This window comes from Poromitra crassiceps (assembly GCF_964638095.1).
Source record: "Poromitra crassiceps genome assembly, chromosome: 4".
NCBI classification, from domain to species: domain Eukaryota; kingdom Metazoa; phylum Chordata; class Actinopteri; order Beryciformes; family Melamphaidae; genus Poromitra; species Poromitra crassiceps.
In genome coordinates this window covers 30,693,487-30,720,215 of record NC_139626.1, presented here as the reverse complement: position 1 = coordinate 30,720,215, position 26,729 = coordinate 30,693,487, and the positions used below count along the sequence as shown (strand labels likewise).

General features: G+C 43.7%; 1 protein-coding gene across 2 annotated transcripts in view; it reads left to right on the top strand.

The window, feature by feature from the left end:
• The window catches only part of LOC310774586 (myosin phosphatase Rho interacting protein), a 94,187-nt gene extending 67,702 nt beyond the window's left edge, over positions 1-26,485 (top strand). The window contains exons 9-24 of one of the 2 annotated variants that reach the window (XM_083634676.1): positions 2,012-2,128; positions 3,786-3,842; positions 3,958-4,026; positions 4,119-4,208; positions 9,438-9,547; positions 11,894-12,728; positions 12,870-12,986; positions 18,672-18,819; positions 18,934-19,039; positions 19,462-19,621; positions 19,709-19,816; positions 19,933-20,019; positions 20,135-20,297; positions 20,516-20,601; positions 21,457-21,538; positions 25,780-26,485. In XM_083634676.1, the coding sequence (XP_083490802.1) occupies positions 2,012-2,128; positions 3,786-3,842; positions 3,958-4,026; positions 4,119-4,208; positions 9,438-9,547; positions 11,894-12,728; positions 12,870-12,986; positions 18,672-18,819; positions 18,934-19,039; positions 19,462-19,621; positions 19,709-19,816; positions 19,933-20,019; positions 20,135-20,297; positions 20,516-20,601; positions 21,457-21,489 (2,286 nt within the window). In that variant the 3' untranslated portion in view covers positions 21,490-21,538; positions 25,780-26,485. The remainder of the gene's footprint in view (positions 1-2,011; positions 2,129-3,785; positions 3,843-3,957; positions 4,027-4,118; positions 4,209-9,437; positions 9,548-11,893; positions 12,729-12,869; positions 12,987-18,671; positions 18,820-18,933; positions 19,040-19,461; positions 19,622-19,708; positions 19,817-19,932; positions 20,020-20,134; positions 20,298-20,515; positions 20,602-21,456; positions 21,539-25,779) is intronic. The other variant, XM_083634675.1, reaches the window with a different exon arrangement.
• Positions 26,486-26,729: the final 244 nt, after the last annotated feature.

Below are 26,729 nucleotides of genomic sequence, written 5' to 3'. Positions count from 1 at the left end.
ATTATTTTATTAACCAAGTGTGAATAGGCGGACCCGAATACTCTGCTACAATAGCTTTCCGATTCTGGCATCGCACTCCACAACACGAAGACATGTCTTGCTCGAATAGTTTTCCAGCCACTGGAAAACTACTTGACAGGGCTGCGCGGAGTCTGTCTTTCTGCCTCCGTCTTGCGCATCGACGCTGCGTGATGTCAGTGTGACGTAGTCGTATAAGGGGTCTATTCTCTTGTATTCCTATAGAACCAGCGAGAGACGCTACCTGGCTAACAAACATGTACGCTATTCTCTTGTATTCCTATTGAACCAGCGAGAGACGATACCTGGCTAACAAACATGTACGCTATTCTCTTGTATTCCTATTGAACCAGCGAGAGACGCTACCTGGCTAACAAACATGTACGCTATTCTCTTGTATTCCTATTGAACCGTTTAGGTACGAGGCTTTAGGTTCAATTCGCATTACAAACCAAATCTTTCACTGCTGAACAGTGCAAGTCTTCTCCAAGGATGTCATGGTCAGCTAAAACTCAGATGGAAAAGAAGAAAGGTGTTAAAAAAAACATTGTTGTAGAATGAAATAAAAATTAGACTGTGGGGAAAAAAGTAAAGATAAATGCAATTTTTTTTAAATCAAGGAAGTTGCTCTGGCATTTCTACTTTTTTGCTGTATCGAAAAACGTACCGAACCGTGACACCACTGTGTCATATCGAACCGAACCGTGACACCACTGTGTCATATCGAACCGAATCGTGACACCACTGTGTTATATCGAACCGGACCGTGCATTTTGTGACCATTAACTCATTGAGTGCCAATGACGTCTAAAGACGTCAATTCAAATAGTAACGTAGAGTGTCAATGACGTCTAAAGACGTCAATTGCGTTTTTGACAGTGGGACGTGGATCAAAGCCTGATGCATCTCCTGTAAAAATATGGGGGATGTTGAAGGTGTATAAGCTATTTTACCGACCCATTAGGTGGCGACAGTGCTCTCCAGATTAGAGAAAGGTGAGGAAAAACAGCAGAAGAAGCCATGATGAAACGGAAACCGATGCATGCTGGAGCCAGAGCCGTATAGATTGCTCTGGCTGGAGCTAACGTTAGCTGCGAACAGCAGCCAATCCGCTCCCACAACTGAGCCTCCCTGTCTCTGCTGCGATAGTTTCTCCACACGATTAGCCGCCAGAAAAGGAGCACCCGACACCGAAAAGCCAAACCATTCTCAGCGGGGACTGCTGAGAATGGTTTGGCTTTTCGGTGTCGCGCTGGGAGCCGGCGCACAAAAACGGCGGAGCGCTCCGAAAATAGACGCTGGTGCGTGTTAGGCTGTGTGTTAGTGTGGGGATGAGTTTCTCCCAGCTCCGGCATGCAGGCTGTGTGTTAGTGTGGGGATGAGTTTATCCCAGGCAGCTCCAGCATGCAGAGATTCGTCGCCTGACGCAGGTAGCAGAGAATCGAGCAGAGCCACCAGAGACACTCCCGCGGAGGAGGAGTTTGCAGTTGAGGGGGGTGGGGCACGCAGGGCACCACACAACTACACCACGTCACTACATCAGAAAATATTAGCTTCAGAGTCAGTGATGTGCTTGAAATGCTTCATTTCACAAAAGGCTCATTATCTCAGCTTCTAGTTTGAAACGTCTGTTTTTGGTGAAACCAACCTATCTTCTACTGCTGATAACTGAAGAACGGAAAATGATATCAATAAACTTTTTTTTGCTGATGATACAAGAGAGTCTCATCGTTCTTTGGGCGTGTTCGGTGTTTACATAGTAATATGACACAATATTCTGTGGGTCTTGAGAAATCACTGAAAACGCTCTGAAAGGGCTGGCACTGGGAACATACGTTTTCCAGAAGTGGCTGGCACTCAATGAGTTAACACCCCTAATGATAAGAAGTAAAAGTTAGAAATGATTTCCCTGTTTTGCTAATGGGGGATTTCGTAGATCTCCACATGATGTCAAATCATGTAACATCAAGCGTGTCATGATTCTGTTTTTTAGGACATGTCACTGGATGCTGGGAAGGAGCGGTCAGTCCCTGATGTGTCCAGCTCCACATTTGCCAACTTAAGAAGAGCCAAGTCACTGGACCGCAGAGTCACCGAGTCTTCCATGACTGTGAGTACAGAGTACAGTACCAGTGGACCATGGACATGGCTGGTTGGCCTACATTCTCCAGGTGATGGAGATGTAGGTTCAAGGACAAGGTGTTTAACGGGAATATATGTCAAACCTTTTTCTGTGCAGAAAATATGACTATGATATATCAAATGATTGATATGTCCTCTAGGGGAGCTGTTGATTGAAATATGTAATCAGCATTGGCAGTATGAAAGACAATAGTACACTTCTTTGCTTCATGGAAACTCGTAATTGTGATTGTTTGACGGAATATTTTTTGCCTGGATTTTTTTTAGAATGTTAAAATTGCTTAAACAAATGTGATTTTGTTGGGGGGGGAATGTTGGTGTGCAGGATTTAGTGAGTTTGAGTATGATAGAGGTTTTCACCAATATTGTACTTGATTCATGGACCAAAGCTCTGACGCACCTTCTTTAGAAATCGATTTTGGACACAACTCTCTCTCTAGCAATTAAGTTGGAAATTGTTCATATTGAGAGTAGGATTTTCTTTTTAGATGAATTCTTCAGCTCTAGATCTCAGTGGTCCTCGGTTCTGCTAAATGCTGCACCGGGATCTCCTCTGGTTTTGAGCTCTACTGATCCAGCCAGCAGCAAGCTGCTGATCTGAGGTCTGTTTCACGGAATGCTGCTGGGGTTTGCCTGTCAGTGTGTGGTTGGTCTGGCTGGCAAACTTGCAGCTGCCAGAACCCCCCACCCACATAGACACAAACACACACACACACAGAGCACCGCCCTGGATATAAATAGCCAGCACAGAGGCTGCAGCCGCAGTAGTGCGTATGTCCATGAGAGACAGAAAGAGATAGATTGTCAACATATGAAGTGTAGCGAGTGTGAAGGCAGTTAGCCATCAGAATGACTCTCTGCCAGACGGTGCCGCCACACCCGATGAAGCTCAGCAAAAACAAGGTATTGTTTGAGTGAGCAGAAACCCATTTTTGGAAGAATGGTTTACTTTCAAGTCTATAAACAGACTTGAGCTTGGTTTGAATGACTGAGCGAGGCAGTTTGAGTTTCACTGGGAAAGTCCAGCTCACGCCAGTCCGGAGCCACATATTGGCACTGTGACTGATTGAACGGATGGTGGTGAACTAGATATAAACATAAATGTAAGATTGTTTCGAGAAATGTCAATAATATGTTTGGATTACTTCAGCAATGAGGACTTACCTTTTTAATACAATTGCGAAGCATAGTACAAAATGTCTCAACAAAATGTCAACATTGACCACAATGTTATGATTTGGATTGCATAAGCTAAACACTTTTCAATATGATCGTTACGTTTGTGGGTAACTTGCTATAGTCGTGTTACGCCTGGATATTTATTTCTGCTTGTTGTGTGTGTGTGTGTGTGTGTGTGTGTGTGTGTGTGTGTGTGTGTGTGTCTGTGTGTGTGTGTGTGTGTGTGTGTGTGTGTGTGTGTGTGTGTGTGTGTGTGTGTGTGTGTGTGTGTGTTTTGTGCTTATTTGGTTGAAGTCTACAAATCGACTTATTTAGATGAAAATCTCTCCGGACTAACTGTCGCCAACTTAACTATCATTGATAAGGATGAGCTAATTGAGTTGTTGCATCACACATCGCATCGCATCAGATCACATTGATGCCACTGTGGTTTCTCTTCTCTGCAGCCAGATCTGCTGAACTTCAAAAAAGGATGGATGACCAAGCTATATGAAGATGGAATGGTAATTTGTTTCATTAGTAGAAATGGATGACTGGAGACCTCAACTCTTTTCACATTAATTGAACTGCATAAACATCCCGATATTGTATAAATATGGTGATCTTATTCCCCTTCAGTGGAAGAAACACTGGTTTGTTCTTACAGACCAGAGTCTGAGGTACTACAAGGACTCGATAGCTGAGGAGGTAAGGCTTTATTGTGATTAAGTGGTCATTATTTTATGCCAATGAATGAATAGGTAAATAACAAGGACCCCCCCCCCCTCCCTCCCTCCCAGGCTTCAGATCTGGATGGTGAGATTGACCTTTCCACATGTTACGATGTGTGCGAGTTCTCCGTCCAGAGGAATTACGGCTTCCAAATCCTGGTGAGTGTTTCTTCTGCGTGCCATTGATTCTCCGCTGTCGTTGATCACAGCTTGAAAGCTGAAGGTAAAACTGATCGTCTATACGGTGCTGCTCTGTTGTGACCTACCAGTCTATAAACAGCCGGAGTCAGCATGTGGTGCGACCGTAGGGATCAGGTTTTGCCATTTGTCTTTTTAAAAACAATTCTTTGTCCCCCATCACGAAAGGATGTCACTTGACCTGTCCCCCTGTGACAGGCTGACATCATGGGGGTCTAAATCTGCCACAGACGTTGCCACCCCTGGTTGTCCACCCTGAACCCACCCTGCCCCTCATCCTGCACTGCACAATATGTTGACCTAACCTCCTGCATTCAAAAAGACCTGACCTTGTGTCCACACTTGCTCAACAACACGCATGTTTTGAAAACCCTTATGTAGAAGCTATTTTTAAGGCTTTCACCCTGAACCATAATGGCATAACAACTAGGATAAAGGATGCTTAGCTGATATAATCCTTTGGCTGTGAACCAAACATCTCATCCCTTTAGCATATGCCAAAGCACTTGCCGGACCTATGTACTAGGGCTGTGAATCTTCACTGGCCTCACGATTCGATTCGATTACCATTCAGAGGGCTGCGATTCGATTCAATTACGATTATCGATGCATCTTAAATCGATGCATCACTTTCTTCCCCAATAGATGATTTATTTTTTCTCACTTTCTTTTTTCTCACTGTGTGGCTACTTTTAAAATAAAAGTGCATTTGGAATTGCATTGTATTATGATCCAAATAAACAACTGCATGTACTTCCATTATATTTTATTCGGTTATATATATATTTTTTCTATAATCGATTTTTGACATTTGTGAATCGATGCAGAATCGTGCACGTCCGCATCGCGATGCATCATATAATCGATTATTTTTGACACCCCTACTATGTACTTGCTTGAAAGTGAATCATAACTCGCCAGCTGATGTCAGTGGGCATTTTGTTCATGTTACTTATAGATTTCAACTTTACATACAAATCCAGCCTGTATGAGTATGAGGAGAACAGTGCCTACCAGGTCAATTGTTTTGTTTACATTGGCATGGAACCGCTGTCTCTGGCTATTTTCTCAGGGAATCTCGAAATAGAGTTGTAGAGAGGATCGTTGTCTCTTTGGCTGAGAACAACATGGGTTTAGTGACGAGAAATTAATAACTCCGGTATTTATAACTACTCTCTCTGGCTCCATGTTCAGAGTGGTGGGGGGCTAGAATTGATCTGTGTGCAGAACCAAAACAACACATTGTTGTCTGCATTAGGGCTGGGTTAAAAAAAATCGATTCTCCGATTTTTAACCGATTTTTATTTTATTTTAATCCTTTGATATCGATTCATATGTCCAGAGATCGATTTTTTTTATTAATTTTTTTTTTTTATAAACATAGGCTATAATATTATAGGCTGTGTGTGGTAGTTGAAACATAGTTTCAAGTTGACGTTTATTTATGTTTGTAGTTGAAACAAAAACATAAATACTGTAGGCTACATAAATGGAAATGTTTGATCATTAATATCTACTTTTAGAAATTATATAGGCTGAAATCAAATCACTGTGCATAATTGTGAAAGTGTCTTTATTGACAGATGACAAGGCTGTTATTTACCCTTTGTCACCACCTGAGGCCTGTACTACAAAGCAAGATTTAGGTTGATCCTGATAAGTTTGGGTTTAAACCTGGTTTAGCCGTACTACAAAGCAAGTTAACTTCTTACCGACATATATTTCCATAGCAACTTATGCTTCACACTTAACCTGGTCCGCAGCAGGTTAAGTTGCAAGGATAAGATTAGACCTTAAATACACCGCCCACGAACCAATCGAATCAGCAGTTTGGAAAAATGGCCAACCCCTTTCTGGACGAGTTTCCCATCGAGGAAGGAGCATGAATTGTAATGTTGAATTAATCAAGGACTAAAGCCTTGCACTTGTTGCAGGCTACATTTTAATTAAGCCCTACTTACCACTTTGGAATATGTTTTTATATCTTCATTTTTGTGCTCTCAAGTAGCCTAGATACGTTGTTTGACCCCACTGATCGATTGCAGCTGAATAGTGAGTGGAGAAATATCACTAAACCGGCATACAAAGGTTACATAAACGTCTCCAAAGCGCACGGTGCCGTGTGCGCAACGGAGCTGAGACTGACGTTGGGTTGGAATTGAAATGGTCACAGCCTACATGCTGGAATAGCCTACTACATCTAAGCAATTTAATATGGGATCACCTGCACACAGGCGATCCCATATTAAGATGATTCATATCTAGGCTACTCCTGCATTTTGCAGCTGCAACTGTGTTGCTTTTGGCCTGTATCATGTGATTGAACTTCATATTTCCAGCATCATTATATGAAATATGGAGATATGCGACTCTGCTGACAATAGCCTGTGACCACAAAATAGGCTACTTTTTATCAATGAAAACTATGCCCGCATCGTCTCAATTCAGTTCAGCAGTTTTCTTTTATATTAGGATATCATTATTTTATATATGAATTATTAGATCAGTGCAACCACACACATAATGAGTGATAGAGATCATTATTCATTGAGCATGCGTTTCTAAATGGAAATTTATAGACTGAGATTACACATTTACATTTACACTCGCAAAAAGCTGCTGTAGGAGACAGAAATCGATGATCAAAGTAAATCAAATGACTGATGTGAATACAAGCGGCAGCTTTAGACAGTGCTTCAGCAGACTATATCCAACGCGGATTTTCATTCTGACATAGGCTACATTAAATATCCGCTAAAAACTCTGATCACACTGCGCTCCTCATTGAATGAGGAAATGGGTGTGCCTGCCCGTGGAACTCAGCTGTTCATAATGTGATTGGCTAGCGCACCTCTTTCTCGTGGACGCCTGTGCACGAGCGAAAAACGTGCGCGTGCACAGGCAGATCCCAGATAAATCCAGCTTCAGTTATCGAGTAGAAAACCAGCGTCGTAGTATCGTTAAACTAGATAGCTTTGATCCTGTTCAGTCAAACCAGATCAAAGTAAAACTAAAACAACCGGTCCGCAACTTTTTTTCCCATGTATCTGCCTTCCTTGGCGCAAAAAAGGTTGGGAACCCCTGTGTTACATAACTGGACAATCATGTAATTCAGGCTACAGCTCAAAAAACATGTTTTAGTATCACTAACCAAATCGATATTGAAATTAATCGAATCGGAATCGAATCGAATCGGGATTAATCGATTTGGAACCTTGTGAATCGGAATCGAATCGATTCTTGAAATTTGAACCAATACCCAGCCCTAGTCTGCATCAAATAAATGGCGTGCCTAAATATTTGATAGAATTCTTGTAAAGTGCTATCTCTACAGTATTAGACACACTGACATAGATTCAATCAATGTGGGTTCAATCAATGTGGTATGTATGGCTGCACGATATATATGGGGCGGATAAAGGGACATTTATATTATTCATTATTCCAATAATGTCATTATAGAATTATGTTTATCGCTACAATAATATCTATACGAAACAAATTGTTTACAAGGAAAACTCCTTTGGATACGCTTAAGCAAAATGACATAGGAGCCTACTATATGCTTTTTGTCATTGTGTTTATACTGTATCTGCAGACTAAGCAGCCATATGCTTTTTGTCATTGTGTTTATATCTGCAGACAAAGCAGCTTTTGGTTCTATGAAAGCCTTTATTTTTGTATTGAGTGATGCACTTTACTACTAATAACCTGTATTTAATACATTGCCATATCTGATTTGACAGATTATGTCAAAGCATTTAATTTGAATTCCTACGCAAAATGCTCTATAAAAGCCAAAGTGTGTTTGTGTAGTTTGTTGATGTACTTTACTAGAAAAAATAAATGAACATTTGAAGCGTCGGAACTGCCTTTTATTTTTGTTATCTTAACAATAGTGACGTCAGTTAGAGTTGGTTATATCCATGCTATGGAATATTAAATCGTCCATCTTTGCTCACTGCATCTTAGCCTTTCTTACCCTCAGATGTGCATAAACTGCAGGTTATGAACTTATTTTTCAAATACAAGAATGGGAAATTTATTTCAAATTGTTTTTATTCATTTTTAAGCAATACAAACAAGAAAAAACAAAACCCGTAGAAGACAGACAATACAAAATAGGTGCATGGTTGCATGATGTCATACATGTATACAATCTCCTGAATAATTGTGATGCAATGACAACCAAGTGTAAAAATAAAACCAAAATAATAGAGACAAGGAAAGAACAAGAGGGGGGTGGGAAGAGGGTAGGGTAGAGAAGTTGGGGGCTACTAATCTAAAGTTCTTGTGTCAAATTCCTTATGATAATAATCTAAGAAGGGGTGCCAAGTCATTTCAAACTTTTCCAGAGAGCCCTGGACTGTGCATCTGACTTTTTCTAGTTTAAGAAATGACATTACCTCACAAATCCAGCGTGAGTGTGATGGAGGTGTGGGCGATTTCCAGCTAAAAAGAATAAGCCGGCGAGCTAGTAATGTTGAAAAGGCCATTAGATCTGATTGATGTCTGGATATCCCACTGTTGCTAGGGGCAACCCAAAATATTGCAGTAATTGGATCTGGGTCAATCTGTTTTTGACATATATATGAGAATGTATTAAAAATGTCTGACCAGAATGTGTACAATTTTGGGCAAATCCAAAACGTGTGGCCTAGAGTACCCGGAAACTGATGGCATCTGATGCAATTTGGGTCTGAGCCAGGATACAAGAATGGGAAATGATCGGTTATCTTATCGGTATCGGCCATGGGGACCAGGTGATTATCGGTTATTGGTATCGGCTGAAAGAAATCCATATTGTGGATCCCTAGTGGTATGTAGTTGATTGTGTGACACACTGAACAAAACCATCCTCCACTATATTTTGTTTTCCATTCAAGTTTAAAACTGTCTGTCCAATCCAGATCAAAGCCCTGCAATGACCTCACCAAAAATGTCAACTTCATCATTACAAGTGAATAGGTTACAATCAAGTGAATAGGTTACAATCAAGTGAATAAGTTACAATCAAAGAAAGGAGAAGTAACTGATATCTGCTAACTGAAATTAGAAAAGCCATGCTGCTGCATACCAGAAAAGCTTCGGTTTAGAATGTTAAAATTGGCAATACTGTAAGGTCACGGTAAGAGGCATGTTGTCTCATCCCTGTCGGTCATCCTAATGTCATGCCTGCTCTGTTTCCAGTCTAAGGAGGGGGCGTGCACTCTGTCGGCCATGACCTCTGGGATCCGTCGCAACTGGATTCAGGCCATCATGAAGCACGTGCGGCCCACTATCGCCCCCGACGTCACCCGGTAATGCCCGACGAGGATCAACACTCACCACTGGCAGATATAATGACTGTTTCTTTCTCACGTATTTGATCTCATTAAACTCTCTCTCCTCCTCGCCCTCTCTTTCCTCTTTCTCTCTTCCTCCCTCGGCTGGTATTTCCAACCTGCTTCCAGGAAAAACGTCTCTTTGAAACTGTCCGTTCTGAAGCCCAGGTTGGAGTGCTTGTGTGTTGAATCTCTCCCCCTCCTCAAACAGTGATGTAATTGCTCAGCAATGTCGGCCTCGGCGCGTCTGTCGTCCCTCCCTGTGTCATGTGATTGTTGAGTAATGTCTCCCCTGTCAGTTGTGTCCCTGCAGAGGCTTGAAGGCCCCACACACTGCCACTATATCAACCAATTAAAATGAAGACACCTCGCCTTCCTTGATCAGCAGCAGAGATTATGATAATAATGGTTATAATCTGACTGTCCACAGAGTCATGTTTTGGAGGTGGTCACCCGAAAATCACAAAACCAAAGCACAGAAGGAAAAAAATGCCATTGAGTTAACAGTAAGGAACAGCTGGGAAAGACAAGTATTTTGTTGCATTCCTATATTCCAAAGCAACCGCAACAACAACCAATTATTCAGCTGAGGGCTTTTTGGAGGGGGGGATCCTTTAACACTGTAATGTCAGTGTTCTTACTGTTGAGTCTTGCCTTTCAGAGGACTCATAACATGTACGTATGGTACAGTGTATACATGCTTTCAGAGGACTCATCACATGTATGTATGGTACAGTGTATACATGCTTTCAGAGGACTCATCACATGTATGTATGGTACAGTGTATACATGCTTTCAGAGGACTCATCACATGTACGTATGGTACAGTGTATACATGCTTTCAGAGGACTCATCACATGTATGTATGGTACAGTGTATACATGCTTTCAGAGGACTCATCACATGTACGTATGGTACAGTGTATACATGCTTTCAGAGGACTCATCACATGTATGTATGGTACAGTGTATACATGCGTTCAGAGGACTCATCACATGTACGTATGGTACAGTGTATACATGCTTTCAGAGGACTCATCACATGTACGTATGGTACAGTGTATACATGCTTTCAGAGGACTCATCACATGTACGTATGGTACAGTGTATACATGCTTTCAGAGGACTCATCACATGTACGTATGGTACAGTGTATACATGCTTTCAGAGGACTCATCACATGTACGTATGGTACAGTGTATACATGCTTTCAGAGGACTCATCACATGTACGTATGGTACAGTGTATACATGCTTTCAGAGGACTCATCACATGTACGTATGGTACAGTGTATACATGCTTTCAGAGGACTCATCACATGTACGTATGGTACAGTGTATACATGCTTTCAGAGGACTCATCACATGTACGTATGGTACAGTGTATACATGCTTTCAGAGGACTCATCACATGTACGTATGGTACAGTGTATACATGCTTTCAGAGGACTCATCACATGTATGTATGGTACAGTGTATACATGCTTTCAGAGGACTCATCACATGTACGTATGGTACAGTGTATACATGCTTTCAGAGGACTCACTTTGAGCTGCACTGACCAAATAGTCAGACACCTTGCTGTGCGTGACTCTGTCACTCAGGCGGAATGTGTGATACTTTTGGCATTTCTGCACAGATGCCCCACAGACACCTCTCCCTTATTCTGGGGCTGTGCCCCTTCTCCTCTTCCCTCCCCTCCCTCCCCCTCCTGCCACCTCCACACAACGTGATGCAAATAGATTATTCGCTCAGGCTACTTTTTTTAAGTGCCCTGCTCCTCAACACTAAAAGTGCCAAGCGATGTGTGGACTACTGGAAACACATTGCAGTCAATGTAAAAGCTACTGTATAACCTGGAGCAGAACCATTAGGCCTGAGCCCCAGACTACAGCTGTGGACACCAAGAGAAACACCAAAGCTGCTTTGAGCCCAATGTGCAATTACGACAGTTTGCCAAATAAGATGTTAAATGTTTAGATGCTTTGACTTTGATGCATTCCTTTCAGTTAATCTTGCTTGTAGTAGTATGCTGCACTGCCAAAACATTTATGCACTAATGGTTTGTCCATCAAGGCTTTAACCCATTGATACCTGATGCAGCATTTGTGTGTGTATCCCTTTAACACGCGGTTCACAGTCTTAAAGGGATACACACACAAATGAGGCATATACACGCAAATGCTGCATCAGGTATCAATGGGTTTATAGTAATGTGAGTAGCTTGAGCTGATGGACATGTTGGCGTTCATCATCAGGTTGTAGTTTAAACCATCCGGTCTAACAATTGTATTTGTTTTTGTTTTTTGTTCTTATCCCCTCAGATCCCTACCTGAGGAGAAGGTCAAAGGGCAAGTGGTGTTGGAGCCATACCCACAGGCCTCCCCTGAAGCCCCCAGGATGGATGTCCACACACAGCCAGCTGGTAGCAGTGCCTCCCCTGAAGCCCCCAGGATGAGTGTCCGCACACAGCCAGCTGGTAGCAGTGCCTCTGTGCCGGCCTCTGAGCCACGTAAAAGTCGGGTTCGTGAGCGCAGACGCGAGGGCCGCTCCAAGACCTACGACTGGTCCGAGTTCAAAGCGGGACAGACCGAAAAGTCCATGAGGGATAGAGCGGAGACAGTCGACCTCAGCTCTCCGTCGTCGTCCTCCACAACCACTTCCTCCAGCTGTTCCTCTTCATCCCCTTCCTCCTCAGCATCCTCTCCGATCTCGAACACCTCCTCTCCTCAGACCTCCTCTGTCTCAGGTTCTCAACCACTCTCCGTGGCAACTGCACAGATAGAGATGGAGCGAGCACGCTGGTTGGAGGAAAAGAAGGGCATCCCCCAGCACACCACAGCCAGTGCAACCCACACAGCAAATACTGTTACGGTTACCATGACTACCACATTAAACGCTACACCGGAACGTCAGGACCAGGGGAAGATGGAAGTAGACCACCCTACAGCCATGCACACTGACCCCAGTGAAGAAAAGGGTGGGCATAAGGGTGACAGGACCTCAGATGTCCAGGTAGAGATTGAGCAGCGCTGGCATCAGGTGGAGACAACACCGTTAAGAGAAGAGAAGCAAGTGTCCATCAGTAGAAATATAAGAAACTCTGTTAACTCTGATAGATTGCCTGCACATGAACTTGCTGCCCTTCTAGACAAAGAGGTATGTTTCCCCGAACATGTTCAGATACAATGTGATTGTTGTGGTCCTAATGGTATGATACTATGGTACTAAATCTTCTGCCTTTATTCTCTGTTTTGTTTTCCTGTTCTTTTTTAATTCTGTACCTGGTGCTTTGGTCAGCTGGGACAGAAGCAAAAGGAACTGGACCGACTGCAGCAACAGAACCATCTTTTACAGGAACAACTGGAAGATGCAAGAGGGAGAGAACAGAATGCCAGGGAGGGCTATGTACTGCAGGTACCACACTCACACCCCCATTAGAGAGGATTAATTTGGTATTGAAGAGTTGACACCATGAACAAATAGTATTCCAAAATGTATTTTGGCAACGGAATCTTTTATATGTTTGGAATGGTTTGCAGACTTTCCAAAAGTAGAATAAATGTACTACTGTACTAGTGTTGGTCAACAAATATGATACAAAGCTGTAAATGCTGTCGTGTATGTATTATTCTAATACAGTGTACTGGCTCATGGTAGATTTATGTGTGTATGTATTATTCTAATACAGTGTACTGGCTCATGGTAGATTTATGTGTGGCTACTGTAACTTGTATGAAATTGTACTAACAGGTGTGGGTGCTTAGTCTCTAAAGCTGATATGCATGGTTGGGGTGTTCTTAGCATGAATTTTTACTAACTGTTTTTACGGAGTTTCACATCTCCTGGGAAAATAATTGATTTGGACTGATATGCTCAAGGTAAGAAACCTGATCAAGAAGCCTTGTGCTGTGCTTTTTCTCTCTGTTCATCTGTGCTTTGTCTGTCTGTCTTTTCCCAGCTTGATTTGTGCACGTTTGAATTTTTTAATTTTGTTGTTTTGAATTGCGTAATTTAACTAATTTCTTTATACATCATGCATGTTTTTGGAACAAGCAGGATGGGTATTTTGTTGTATGACATCACATTCACAGTTAAAGTAATGCAATTAAGGAAGCTATGGATTGGTCTTAAAATAAGCACTTGATTGTTTTGCCGTCTGTTCACGTCCATTTTTATATTTCTATTATTCACCCACTTTTAAGTTTATTTTTTTGTCATTCAAACTTTTCAACTTCCAAATCATCTGAAAAAGCACAGTGGAAGCTTGGGAAAATGCTTCTCAAAAGAGGTTCTTAAAGGTTTTGGTAAGAACATTAAATGGAAAAGGGAAGAAAACATTTTTTCCCCTGGTAACCCCTGAGATGTGGTTCTCCGTATGTGGTAGGAGAAGTGAGGTGATGTCACTAATGAAACTGTCTCATCAATCTTTTCAAGAGTGCAACACCCCCCTCCACCTCACCACACAGAGTGCCATGGCAACGCTTGCACAAGCTCAACCAAGATTTGCAGGGGGAGGTGGAGGCCCAGAAGCGCAAGCAGGACCTTGCTCAGCAGCAGGTTCAAACACTAAGGAGAAGCTACACCGAAGCCCAGGATGCTGTAGACCGACATGAGGCTGACATCCAGGCTCTGCAGGCTAAACTGGCCTCTGCGATGGCTGAAATTCTAGCTAGTGAGCAGGCTGTGGCCCGCATGCGTAATGAGCTAAAACTAGAACAAGAACGCTCCAAGGAACAGGAGGAAGAATGGGGATCCAGTGAGGCCACCCTACGTGCCCAGCTAAGGGACAGCGAGGACAGACTCCGTGAAGTAGAGGCCAGCCTCTTGGAGAGAAATCAGGCCCTCAGGCACCTGGAGCATCAGCAGGCGCTGCAGAGGGACCACCTGAGGGAGGTACAGAGGCTCCAAGAGAGGCTACAGGAGGTGACTGCCAGGCTATGCGCTACTGAAGAAGGTCAGGCACTCAAGGAGGAGCGCTTGAGAAAGGAGCAGCTTAGCATACAAGAGAATCATGAAAGGGAAAGACAGAGCCTGAGTAGAAGATTGGCTGAGGCTGAAAGTGTACGGAAAGAGATTGAGGACAGACTACTGGAGGCTGAGCAGCAGGTGGAGACCCTGTTAAGAGGGAGGCAGGCCTTAGGAGGAAAAGAGGGCAGGGAGGAAATGCTGAAGCTGCAAGAGGAATTGGCCCAGGAGACTGGTATGGTTGAGAAGCTGAGAGAGAGTGTCCGTAGGCTAGAGGAAGAGAAAGGTCATCTCACATGCCACTGTCAGGAGCTTCTCAACCAGATTGCAGAGGCAGACCGTGAGGTGAACAAGCTCCGAAACCGTCTGGAAACTGAAGAAGCCGATTACTACACCCTTGAACACTCTTATGAGAGGGCTTCTGAAGAGTTTCAGAAGATGAGCCAGTTCCTCAGAGAAAAAGAGGAGGAGATCCGGCAGACTAAGGAAATGTATGAGAGGCTGGTGGAACGCAAGGACAATGATTTGAAAGAGGCCCTTGTTAAGATGACTGCACTCGGCAACAGCCTGGAGGAGACAGAACAGAAGTTGCAAGTGAAGGAGGAGCTTCTATGTCAAATCAGTAATAGTGTCTTAGATAAGGTTGAGCCCTGCAGTGCTGAAAGGGATCTGCAAGCTAAGCTTGTGGTTGCAGAGGACCGTATTGCAGAGCTAGAGCAGCAGCTCAATGCCCTGCAGCTGGGGTATGCTGGCCTCCGCATGGAACGGCAGCGAATCCCAGAACAGCTCACACAGGAAAGAGTTACCACCTCAACCTCCTTGCCAACAAATACCGAGCTGTCATTTGCCTTTGACACTCCATTCAAGACAACAAACTCCTCCGATGAGGAGTCTCAAGCTAAGAGGCAGCGGATACGTTTTTCCAACATCCAGTGCCAAAGATACGTCGACTTAGAGGGCCTGGACTCCAGTCATGTGAGCAGCAACTTTATAGATACAAGCCAGAAAGTTAACCAAGATTTGAGCCAAGATGTCAGTTCAACTGAAGGAACAAGCTCCTCTGATATCACATTCCATTACACGAGTGACCCAGAGAAGTTTATCTCCATCATACATGCCCTAGAGACTAAACTGCTGGCCACTGAGGAAAAGCTAAGAAACCTCACGCAGAACCTTGCAGAGCAAAGAGCTGTCCAAGCAGAAGACCTGTCCATGACTGATTTAAAGGAGATGGATGATGAACCTCACCAAGAGACAGAACTTAGTTGTGGAAGTGGGTGTCAGATTAGTGCTGCCAATAAGGAATATGCCAAGGCCCTAGTGTGTGTGGAATCCAGTCGAGAGAAAGTCAGGGCTATTCTCAGTGGCTCTCATGAGACCAGCGATTCACAGTTGCAGTCCTTGTCAGAGATCGAGAATGAGTTGTTCAATGCAACATTGTACATCAGACAAGGGGAAAATACCTTGGAAGAGCCCTCACTAGGGGTCCATCAAAATCAAACCCAAGAGACTCTTAATAGCAAGGGCTTAGATGAAGAAACAATGCGCCTCTTTGCCAAAACCCTGTCTTTTGAGGCAATTGTTTTGAACAAGATGGCTTTGTTAATACAAAATTCAAAGTCTGACCTGCTACAAGGTCTTGCTGAGATATGGGAAGACATCGAAAACATTAAAAGAGGGGATGAAGATTGCTTGGCTATAGTTTATGCTGATGTCTTGACCAGGAAGTTGATGTTGGAAGGTGCATTTTGGAAAGAACTGGAGAAAGTAGAGACAGAATGTGAACATTCGAATGTTGCTCAATCAAGAGAGGGCGGAGTTTCAGCTGAAGCAGATATTAATGCCACAGTTATCTTAAACACCTTCATTAAAGCTGAACTAGCTTACTCTGTTCAAAACCTCAAAGTCTTCTATGAGGACAAATTCAGAATGCTCAAAAGGGAGCTGGCTGAAGCCCATAATAACCTAGAACAAAGGGAGTTTGCATTGAAAGCAATTTTTGAAGCGAAAGAAGTGAAAAATAATTTTGGCTTTACTGAACAGAGGTTAGCTGATATTCAGCCTCCTGAACTTGCTCCCTATATGGGGCAGATTGAAATGGAAGAGGCCAGAGACCTGGCAGAGGAAATCATAGATAGACAATTGACTGGAGACATGCCATCTTGCAGTGTTGACTCTATTGAGTCACTGCAAACTGCACAAGACAGCCTGGCTGCTGAGCTTCAAAGACAGGCAGCAATCCTTCATAGATATGCTCACGAGATGGAGAGTGGTGGCAACCACCCTGGAGTGGCCAACATGATCCGTTCCCTTGCAGGGCACCAAGCTACACATCCTTTCTCAAGTAGTTCCCTTTGTATGCGGGAAGCTCTTATCCAGGCTCAAGTGGCTTATGTTGCCTGCAGGTTACGAGCTATGCATGAACGCGACTTGGACCGGTGTCAACGGGCAGGTCAGAACATGGATGCTCTTGTCCAGGAACATGCCCGCAATGTCATTGCCATCCAAGAGAAGTACAATGCATCCTTGCAGGAGGAACGCCTGAGCTTCACACAAACAGTGGCCACTCTCCAGAAGGAGAACCAAACACTGAAGAGTGAAATTGGAAAACGTGTGAACCAGCTCTCCCAGCAGCAGGAGCAACTGGTCCATTTGGAGGAGCAATTCTATATAGAGACTGAAGAGCTGAGGCATAGGCACAAGCAAGAGCTAAGCCAAGCCGAGCAGGGCCGTGCCTCCACAGAGCTCGCCCTCATGGAGACCACAGTTGACAGCCAACGAAAGCTAGAGGTTCTGCTGGTGGATATGGAGACCATGGAGGAGCGGCATGAGGGCCACGTGAGGAAACTGGAGGAGCAGTTCCAGGAGAGGATCTGTGAGCTCCAGCATATCCATGAGGAGGAGATTCAGAAGTTGCATGCGCAGTATATGGACAGCATTCGCTGTATCCAAGAGCACCAACAGGGCAAGAAATACCCTGAGGTCTCCCACTCACCCCAGAGTGATGAGGCCACAGCACCAATGGAAGAGGAGGAGCAGGGGAAGGGGGAAGAAGCACAGACCATGTCAGAGGTGGATCCGATGGTGATTCTCAAGGACAGGATCCAGGAGCTGGAGACCCAGATGAACACCATGAGGGATGAACTGGAGAACAAGCACCTCGAAGGAGATGTGGCCAGCATGAGAGAGAAATACCAGAGAGACTTTGAAAGTCTTAAGGTTTTTGCTCTTTCATTTTACCTTCGTTTTTTTTTTAATGTTTTTATGAATGAGTAGTAGATGGATAGTAAAATAGCAAATTTTTTGGTTGCTTTTCTCCTTCAAATAAACAGTAGCATTCATCATTCCATATTAGGTCATTACTAATCTTCAAGGAGGAATTGAAATTGGAAAATGGCAGAAATTGAGAAATTATTTTGTTGATTTAGCTTTTACCGAATGAAAAATCAAAGTGTCACAGCAGTATGTCATCACTTCAATAGGTGCTAATGAGTAAAACAATCATTTTCACCTGCATGTCTCACTTTCACCACAACATTGCCTCTTCATTTGGGCATCAGTAGACTACTCATTTCCCACTTTCAGAAATAGACTGAACCACAGTCTGTCAGTGACAAAATAGACTAAACCTAAGTCTGTCAGTGACAAAATAGACTAAACCACAGTCTGTCAGTGACAAAATAGACTAAACCACAGTCTGTCAGTGACAAAATAGTAAACCACAGTCTGTCAGTGACTAGTCTCGCTGGCCAGCACGGAAGGGAGAGGAGGCTGGCCAGCGAGACTAGTCGGTGACAAAATAGACTGAACCACAGTTTGTCAGTGACAAAATAGACTGAACCACAGTCTGTCAGTGACAAATTGCAGCCTCTCAGGAAAATAAATGTACTGCCTTAACTTGCTCTCTTACTAACCTAGCTTGGCTTTACGGTAGTTAATAAAAAGCTTGCATGGCTTCCTGCAATGTGATTTTGTTTGAGCTTGTCAATAATGCACCATGTAGCCTAGTGAGCTGTTAACTGATATTGCACTGAAGTCGTAGTCCCAATTAGAATAAAGTTAATTGATAAGTGGAAAATGGAATGGAAGAATTCGTGATGACAGCATGTTAACGCTTGGGGAATCCTCCACTAGGCCACATGTGAACGTGGCTTTGCAGCAATGGAGGAAACACACCAGAAGGTCATAGACGACATCCAGAGGCAGCACCAGAGGGAGGTCTCTAAACTCATGGAAGAAAGAGAGAGACTGTTGGCTGAGGAAACTGCCGCCACGATTGCTGGTAAGAAAACTTTATTTTTTACTTTACAACTGTATTACCAACTGTAATTGATCAATCTATTTTAAACAAGACCTACAACCTAGTGTAATCCTATATGACGTGTCTTTAATCCAGCTATTGAAGCTATGAAGAATGCACACAGGGAGGAACTGGAGAAGACCCATCGCTCCCAACTGAGTGGACTGAACTCTGACATTGATGAGCTTCGCTTACAATATGAGTATGTTTTCTGACAGGAACATGGCTTTCTATACCACTAGACTGTGTTTATTTGTGTGGATGAGAAGCATGTTACCTTTCAGTTGCAGTAGGGCAAATGGAGTACGGAGTTGGGCAAACCTTTTTTTTTTTTTTTTTTTATAGTTTGGATTTTATCCATCCACCAATCCTTTCTTGACAACTGGACTCATAGCAGACACTACTGTAAATCTAGTTCTTCTGAACAGCTTGCCCCACCCACAAGGTTGTATGAGGTCAAGTAACTGGAGTACCCTATACGTGAAATGTCGTTAACTGGCTTTTAGGAAATAGTCACTGTGACATGAATAGGGTACACTCTCTTCTGGGTTGGGTAAAAGCTGTAATATATTTGGTCATGTGACAGGAAATGGAAATTGATATCATGTTGATCCAACTGTCCAGGGAGGAGCTGCAATCCATCCAGAGGGAGCTGGAGGTTTTGTCCGAGCAGTATTCCCAGAAATGCCTGGAGAACGCTCACCTGGCCCAGGCGCTGGAGGCCGAGAGGCAGGCCCTCCGGCAGTGTCAAAGGGAGAACCAGGAGCTCAACGCACACAACCAGGTTAAAAACATATGCACACACACACACACACACACACACACACACCTTCAATCTACAGACAAAACTTGACATTTTTGTGCCCCACAGGAATTAAATAATGGACTGAGTGCAGAGATCACCCGAATGCGCTCCTGCTTCAGTGGTGAAACTGCATTGTCACCGCTTACCCAGGGCAAGGATGTCTATGAACTAGAGGTATGTATGTACACACACACACACACACACACACACACACACACACACACGCGTGCGTGCGCGCACACACACACACACACGCACCTCTAATCTGAGTTTTTCCCCTCCATTTTTAGGTGTTGCTACGAATTAAAGAGTCAGAGATCCAATATCTTAAACAGGAAATCCACTCTTTGAAAGATGAACTGCAGTCTGCTTTAACGGTATGGGACATATACATCCTTCTTTGAAGCCACATGTTCAGGTTCTCTTATCAAAACAGAAAACACATGTACCTGTGCCAGAAATGTAGTTGCCTTTTCACTGATTTCTCATCAGGATAAGAAATATGCCACAGACAGATACAAGGACATCTACACAGAGCTCAGCATTGTGAAAGCAAAGGCCGACTGCGACATCGGCAAACTGAAGGAGAAACTGCTCGTTGCGACAGAAGCACTTGGGGAGAGGACTGTAGATGGCGCCGTCACACCTGGATATGGTTAATACAAAACTATGACATTTTGATTTTCCTATTAGGAAAACACAGCTAAATGTTTTATAGCTTCAAAAAACTAAACACCGTTAATATCTTGATATCTTGTTAATATCTTATCAACATGGTGATTTAATGCTGTTATATTTAAGTTATTGTCATTTTGCCCAAAAGTAACATTCCTTTGTTCTTTTTTTTTTTTTTCCCTTCTTCTTCTTTTATAGATATCATGAAATCAAAAAGTAATCCAGACTTCTTGAAAAAAGAACGATCAACGATCACCAAGCAAACAAGAGGTATACGGTCAAAGGTGAGACTAGTACATATTTTACCTGTTTTTCTTTCCCAAATACTTGCACGCTGTCTCAAATCCAAAACGTATATGAATAGAGTAAAGTCCACACATTCTTAAGCCTACCATTGCGGTTTCTTTGCACAAAGTGAGGTGATGTGTTGAGCTGTCGGTGTGCGGACCGGACTTTGACATTCTTGTTCATTATTGTTAGTCTGGCAATTTATGTGCTCGCCTCTCTATAGTCGTGCATTCCTTTATAACTGGGGACTGGTAATCTTACGACTTCAAAGGTCATGAGCTGGGCGGTGACGTCATCAGAGCTGGTATTTCCCATTCCAAACTCGTAGGAGCCTCAGCAGCCCCAACCTCAAAAATCCAAGATGGCTGCGCCGCGCAACAGTAGTAGTAATATGGTTTAGCACTTCTGTTTTGTTTGTGTCTCATTAAATCAGCTGTACACACAGCACTGCCTAACTTCTATCTGTGTGGACATGAGGCTGCAGTGTTTGTATGCGCAAAATGCAGCGAAATGCCATGTTGTCAATTGTTATTGCTAACAATGGCTAGCCTGGCTAGCGACTGGATCTGACCAATGAACAGTGAACTTCCCAGCTCAAGTTTTCTGCAAATGGAATGCTAACAAAACGGATGTGAGCCTCCACATCCCAGTTATTTTGCGATAAAGGAACGCACGATAGGCCACGTCCCAAAATCTGCAAAATATTTCGAGTTCCATCAAGGTTGTTTCTCCATGCATCTTTGTTGCTTTTTGGAAGACTTCCGATTTGGCCATTTTAAAACGGCTTAGGAAGTTATTTTGTAAGTTGTTTGCCTTGTAAGTTTGTCATGATGTCTTTTTTTGTCCATCAGTCTGTCACTGAACAGGTCTCATGGGATAGCTGACATTCTCATTGTGGGGTGTGTCCCCCCCCCTCCTGCCCCAAGATGTGCTGTAGGTATAGCATGACCCTTGACCCTAGAGCAAGCATGCCCCCGCCCCCCACGCATGATCTCCCCTCTGTTACCCCAACCTGCACCACCACCAAGAGTTGATTGTAGTGTCCCACATGTCCAAAAATATCACAGTTGCGGCCATTAGAAAATCAGGTTGGCAGACAATACCTAAATCTAGAAATAAACTATCTTGTGAAAGCCCACCTGGTTACATTCCTCCCTGGGGAAAAAGAAAAAAAAACTCTGCAACAGCCAATGAAATGTATTCACACAACATACTGTAAACTTACTGGAGCAGGCAACCTCACGCTATGGACAGACAGGACGTGGAAGCGAAGCAGGCGCCTGGCTGTCCACACACGGAGCGCATTTTTACGCGCCGGGCATCAGCGATTCGCTCGTCTTCATCTTTTGTTTTCACATATCTACCTCATTTTGATCATGAGCTTATAACCTCATGTATAACCTAATGTGTTCATGGCAACTGTTCATGGCATGTCCATGTAGGTCTATAGTCTCTCTCTGTCTCTCTGTCCCTCTCTAGCGCTGTTGTGTTGGATGACCACCTGAAACCCCACTTCAGATAACAACATCACTCCCACCTCCCTCTCTTTCCCCCTGCTCCCGCTGTCTCTTTCGCTCATGGCTCGCGCAAAAAAATAGAACAGACGCCGAACTAAAGCGTGGGAGTGCGCAGCACACTATGCTGCGCGGACAGTCAGATCAGTTAACATGGGCGCCGAATGAAAACTGGCTGTGCGCTGCGCTTACGCGTCCTGTGTGTTTTGGCCATCACGTTAAAGTCGAGCTGAACCCAAGAATGACTTTTCTTTTCTTTTAGTTCAAATACCTGGGTATGCAGTGCACCTATTTAATAATGTATGCAAAACAAATCACAACAATCTAATTTATTTAGTTTTTAATAATAATAATAATGATTGGATTTATATAGCGCCTTTCCAAGTGCTCAAAGCGCTTCACAGTATCATTATTCGTTCACACCATTCGTACCGGTGGTTCGAAAGCGTGGCAGCCACACATCGGCGCTCAACGGCCCCTCCGACCACCATCATTCATGTCTACATTCATACCAATCATACGAGGCAAGGAGGGTTAAGTGTCTTGCCCAAGGACACAACGACAGCAGCTGGGAGGGAGCGGGGATCGAACCGCCAACCCTTGCGTCATTGGCCGACCCGCTCTACCTCCTGAGCTAAAGCCGCCCCCACTTTTTCACATCAAAAGTTCGTTTTTCAAGATTTCATTGATAACAGTAATTTACAGATTGCTGACGTCACCCAGTACTATCAAATTTCTACCCCATTTCAACCAATCATATCACGACATGCAGCTGTCAATCAAATCTTCATTTCTCAATAATTTTCTCTTCCAAATGAAGTCGAAAATGGCGCCTAGTGCCTGTCATCTGGCAGAATTCCTATCCCATAAACTAACTACCGTAAATTCCGCACTATAAGCCGCACCGGAGTATAAGCCGCACCTGCAAAGTTGACTGTTTTTTACATATATAAGCCGCACCGGACTATAAGCCGCGGGTGTTTTAATGGTTTTTTTTTTTTTTTTTTTTTTTTTTTTTATTGTGTTTTAATGTTTAATTACCATATGTAAGGGTTCATGCACAGAGGGGATTGTCGGGAAAGAGATGGCTGTTTGAGGAAGCTCCCATTTATTAACATTTCAACAAAACAACATAACACAACACCACCTGTGTTTTTTTTTACAGTGCACACAGTGTCCGTGGTGTGGTGAAAAGAGGGCAAGAGAGGAAATTAAAACAGAAGTGGATTTATAGTTAGAAAGAGTGCTAAAAAAGAGAGTTTTTTTTTTTTTTTTTTTTTTTTTTGGAAAAAATCCATAGATAAGCCGCACCGTTATATAAGCCGCAGGGGCCAAAAAAGGCCAAAAAACGGGGAAAAAGCCGCGGCTTATAGTCCGGAATTTACGGTACTAACTTGGCCAATTGTTAGAAACATGGATAAAAAACAAAAACTATAATCTCTAAGAATGCAAAGAAATGTAACTGGCTCGTTAAAACGCGCATTCCAGGGATATCGTATCGTTATAGCAGCGATAATGGCGCGCGCATCCGAGAGCTTGGTTGTCAGGGGTCGCACTTCGGAGATTCCAGGCCGACGTGCTGCACTCTCCACTCGGCAACACGAAGGCAGCTGGCTGCCTGCGGGTCGCTGAGCTCCACTCAGCCACTCAGCCTCCCGTCAAAAGGCTCTTCCAGAGGGGAGTGCCACAACACACTGAATCGCACTCGATTTGGAGGCGGAACACGCCAGGATTGGCCAAAGCCCAATCCAGTCCCCAGAATTGTCAAATAAAATCATCGACATGGTACTATGACCCGCCTCTCAACCTGTCATCTTAGACAAACTATGTTTTCAGTCTGAAACGGACTCATTATGCACGTGACGAACAGGTTCAGTTCGACTTTAATTTATACTCGTACCCCCCCCCCCCCCCCACACCCCAAAAAAAACGGTGACTGAGCGTGGGGTCGAGGCGGCTGGTGTGCAGCATCTAAAGCATCTGGCATACTCTTCGCGCATGTGCTGGAGGCGGGGCCCCGCGGAGGGCGCGCGCACTCTGCGCGGGCCTAAACAGAACACAGTCAGTGCGCAGCTGTGTGGGGAAAAAAGTAGCTTCAGTGTAGCAAGCTACTTTTCCCATGTTGCTCGTTGCTACATTTCTCTGGCGATAGCTTCAGTGTAGTGAAGCTATGTAGTAGCTATGTAGTAGCTTAGCTTACTAGATTTTCCAAGTAGCTTGCCCATCATGGTAATATTAAAAATGAGGAATTTGTCTTTGTGCAGTAGGCAATGCAGCTAGTGATCACAGCAATAGAAGAAGCTTTTCTTCGTGCCTATATTTGTTTGGTGGAAAGTTTTTCTTGATCACTGCGATAATAATTTGGCATGAAGTTGATTCAATGTGGGGGAAAAAGTAGCTTACCTCCAAATCGAAGTTGCTGTCCGTCATGCGATGTTTGACAAAACTGGAAAGCCATTCCAGTTCCACTAGGATGAGTGGCACAGGTTTCAGCCCACCAGGATCCCCACTTTTTTTTCTGTTGCGCTTTCTTTGCTTTAACAAAGCGATCCCTGCAATTCTTCCATTTCTTCCTGCACACTGCTTCCTCAGCTCCGAGTGTGCTGGCGATTTCTCGCCAGGAATTGGTGGACTTCTGCTGGTCCTTGTGGTCTCTCCGTGTTGTCTCATAGAGATGCGGGTAGAGGCGGACTTGTTCTGACAGTCTTCCCTCAAAAGCGTCCATGTTGACAATGTGCCAAAACCCCCACGCGCTGCTAGAAAAATCTCCATGGACGCACCGCGCCGCGCTCAGGCCTCGCCCCCCAACACGCCCCGTGCGATGATGTCAAAATCGCTGCGCGCCTTATGCGCTTGGCTGGGCGCAAAGACTATGCCAAAGGCTTAACACGCTGAACTGATGTTGGAGTATGACTGTCTAGCTGACAGTTGTCTAGACAACGTTCCAACTCGAGGCTCACGTTGAAGTACGGCACTGTATATATCGAGCTTTAGTTCTAGTGACGGTTAATAAGATGCACCCCTACTTCTCTGCAGCCACCACTGTTTGACTCTGCAGTGATAGCTGGGGAATATCAGTCTTACCCAAACAGTGAATCAATGAGCTGGCTCAACATGCATGATATACAGACAGCTCGTCTTTTCTTATGTGAAACATCTCAGAAGTTCTAACGTTGTGATGTTCTGTTGATGTAAAATAACCTTTTCTGTGACGCCTGTTTGTCTTTGGTCCATTTGTCAGTCTTGTGTGTCTTCGATGGCAGAAGGTATTTGTACTGTAGAAATACCGACGCACATCATGCTTATTTGCGGTTATCTCTGGTGTGGCAATTTGCACAACTTTGTTCCAACACTTTTTCCTGCACGTCTTTAAGTTGAGACCTGCAATGAGGAAGGTTCAAATGTGCCTCCGAAGGCAGACAATTGTCTGCGATTTGCAATTGACAAATGTCCTCATGTCACATTATCGTCACTGACGGCAGAGAAGAACATTCAGAAAACGAACCAGGAGATTTGTCAATTGCAAATCGCAGACAGTTTTCTGCCTTTGAAGACATATTGATATTGAAACTATATCGATAAAATTTCTTCTCTTTCTCTCTCTCTCCCTCTCTCTCCTTTTCTTCTCTCTTTCGCTCTCTCTCTGTCTCTCCCTCCTAGAGCCTAAAAGAGGGACTAACAGTGCAGGAACGCATGAAGCTATTTGAGGCGAAGGATTCCAGAAAGATTTGAATATTGAGAATCCGAAGTTTCTTTTCTCTTTGCTAGCCTTGGTGGTTTTTGGTCAGATTGTTAAGGCCATGCCACCATCAGGCAGAGACTCTTACAGCAAATGGACAAAATCTATCAGTATCAACTCTAACCCTGGACTGGCTGCTTCTCTGTTCATAATGAAAAGTTGACACTCTTTCTCTCTCTCTCATTCTCAGAAGAAAGTCTCTTCATTTTAGTTTACATAACTGGATCAATCCTGTGTAAGTTTTCTTTAATAACCTTAATAGGGAATCTGTCCAAGGTGGATAAGTGTGATGCTTAAGCTGTGTTACCTTTGAGAGGGACAAGTGACAGCATTTTATTTTTTTTATTCACCCACCAAAATGCCAAAACAAACAGCAATACATGGTATGAATAATATATATTTCCCAATAGGAATTAAATATCTGCTGTGTTTTATTGTTTTGGTTACAATTTCTATATCTAATTTGTATGTGTTTTATGTTGCACCAGTTGTGTTGTACATAACTACTGGCTATGTGGAAGAGTATGGTTTGCCATTGATTGTTGGGGGCATCTGCTGTACTATATGGATTGATTGATAGTGGAGGGGAAATGGGACGCTTATATTGCTGATGTATGAGCGATTTATAAAATGAGTGTTTGTGTGAAGGGGTACAGGGGGCGGGGCATCTGTGTGAAGGGGTACAGGGGAGGGGGCATCTGTGTTAAGGGGTACAGGGTGCGGGGCATCTGTGAAGGGGTACAGGGGGCGGGGCGTCTGTGTGAAGGGGTACAGGGGTGGGGGGGTTGCACTTATCACTTGACTACTTGAGGAAGCTGTTTCTTTTATTTGTCTCAAATTGGTGTAGTGACAAATATGGTAAATTAACCGT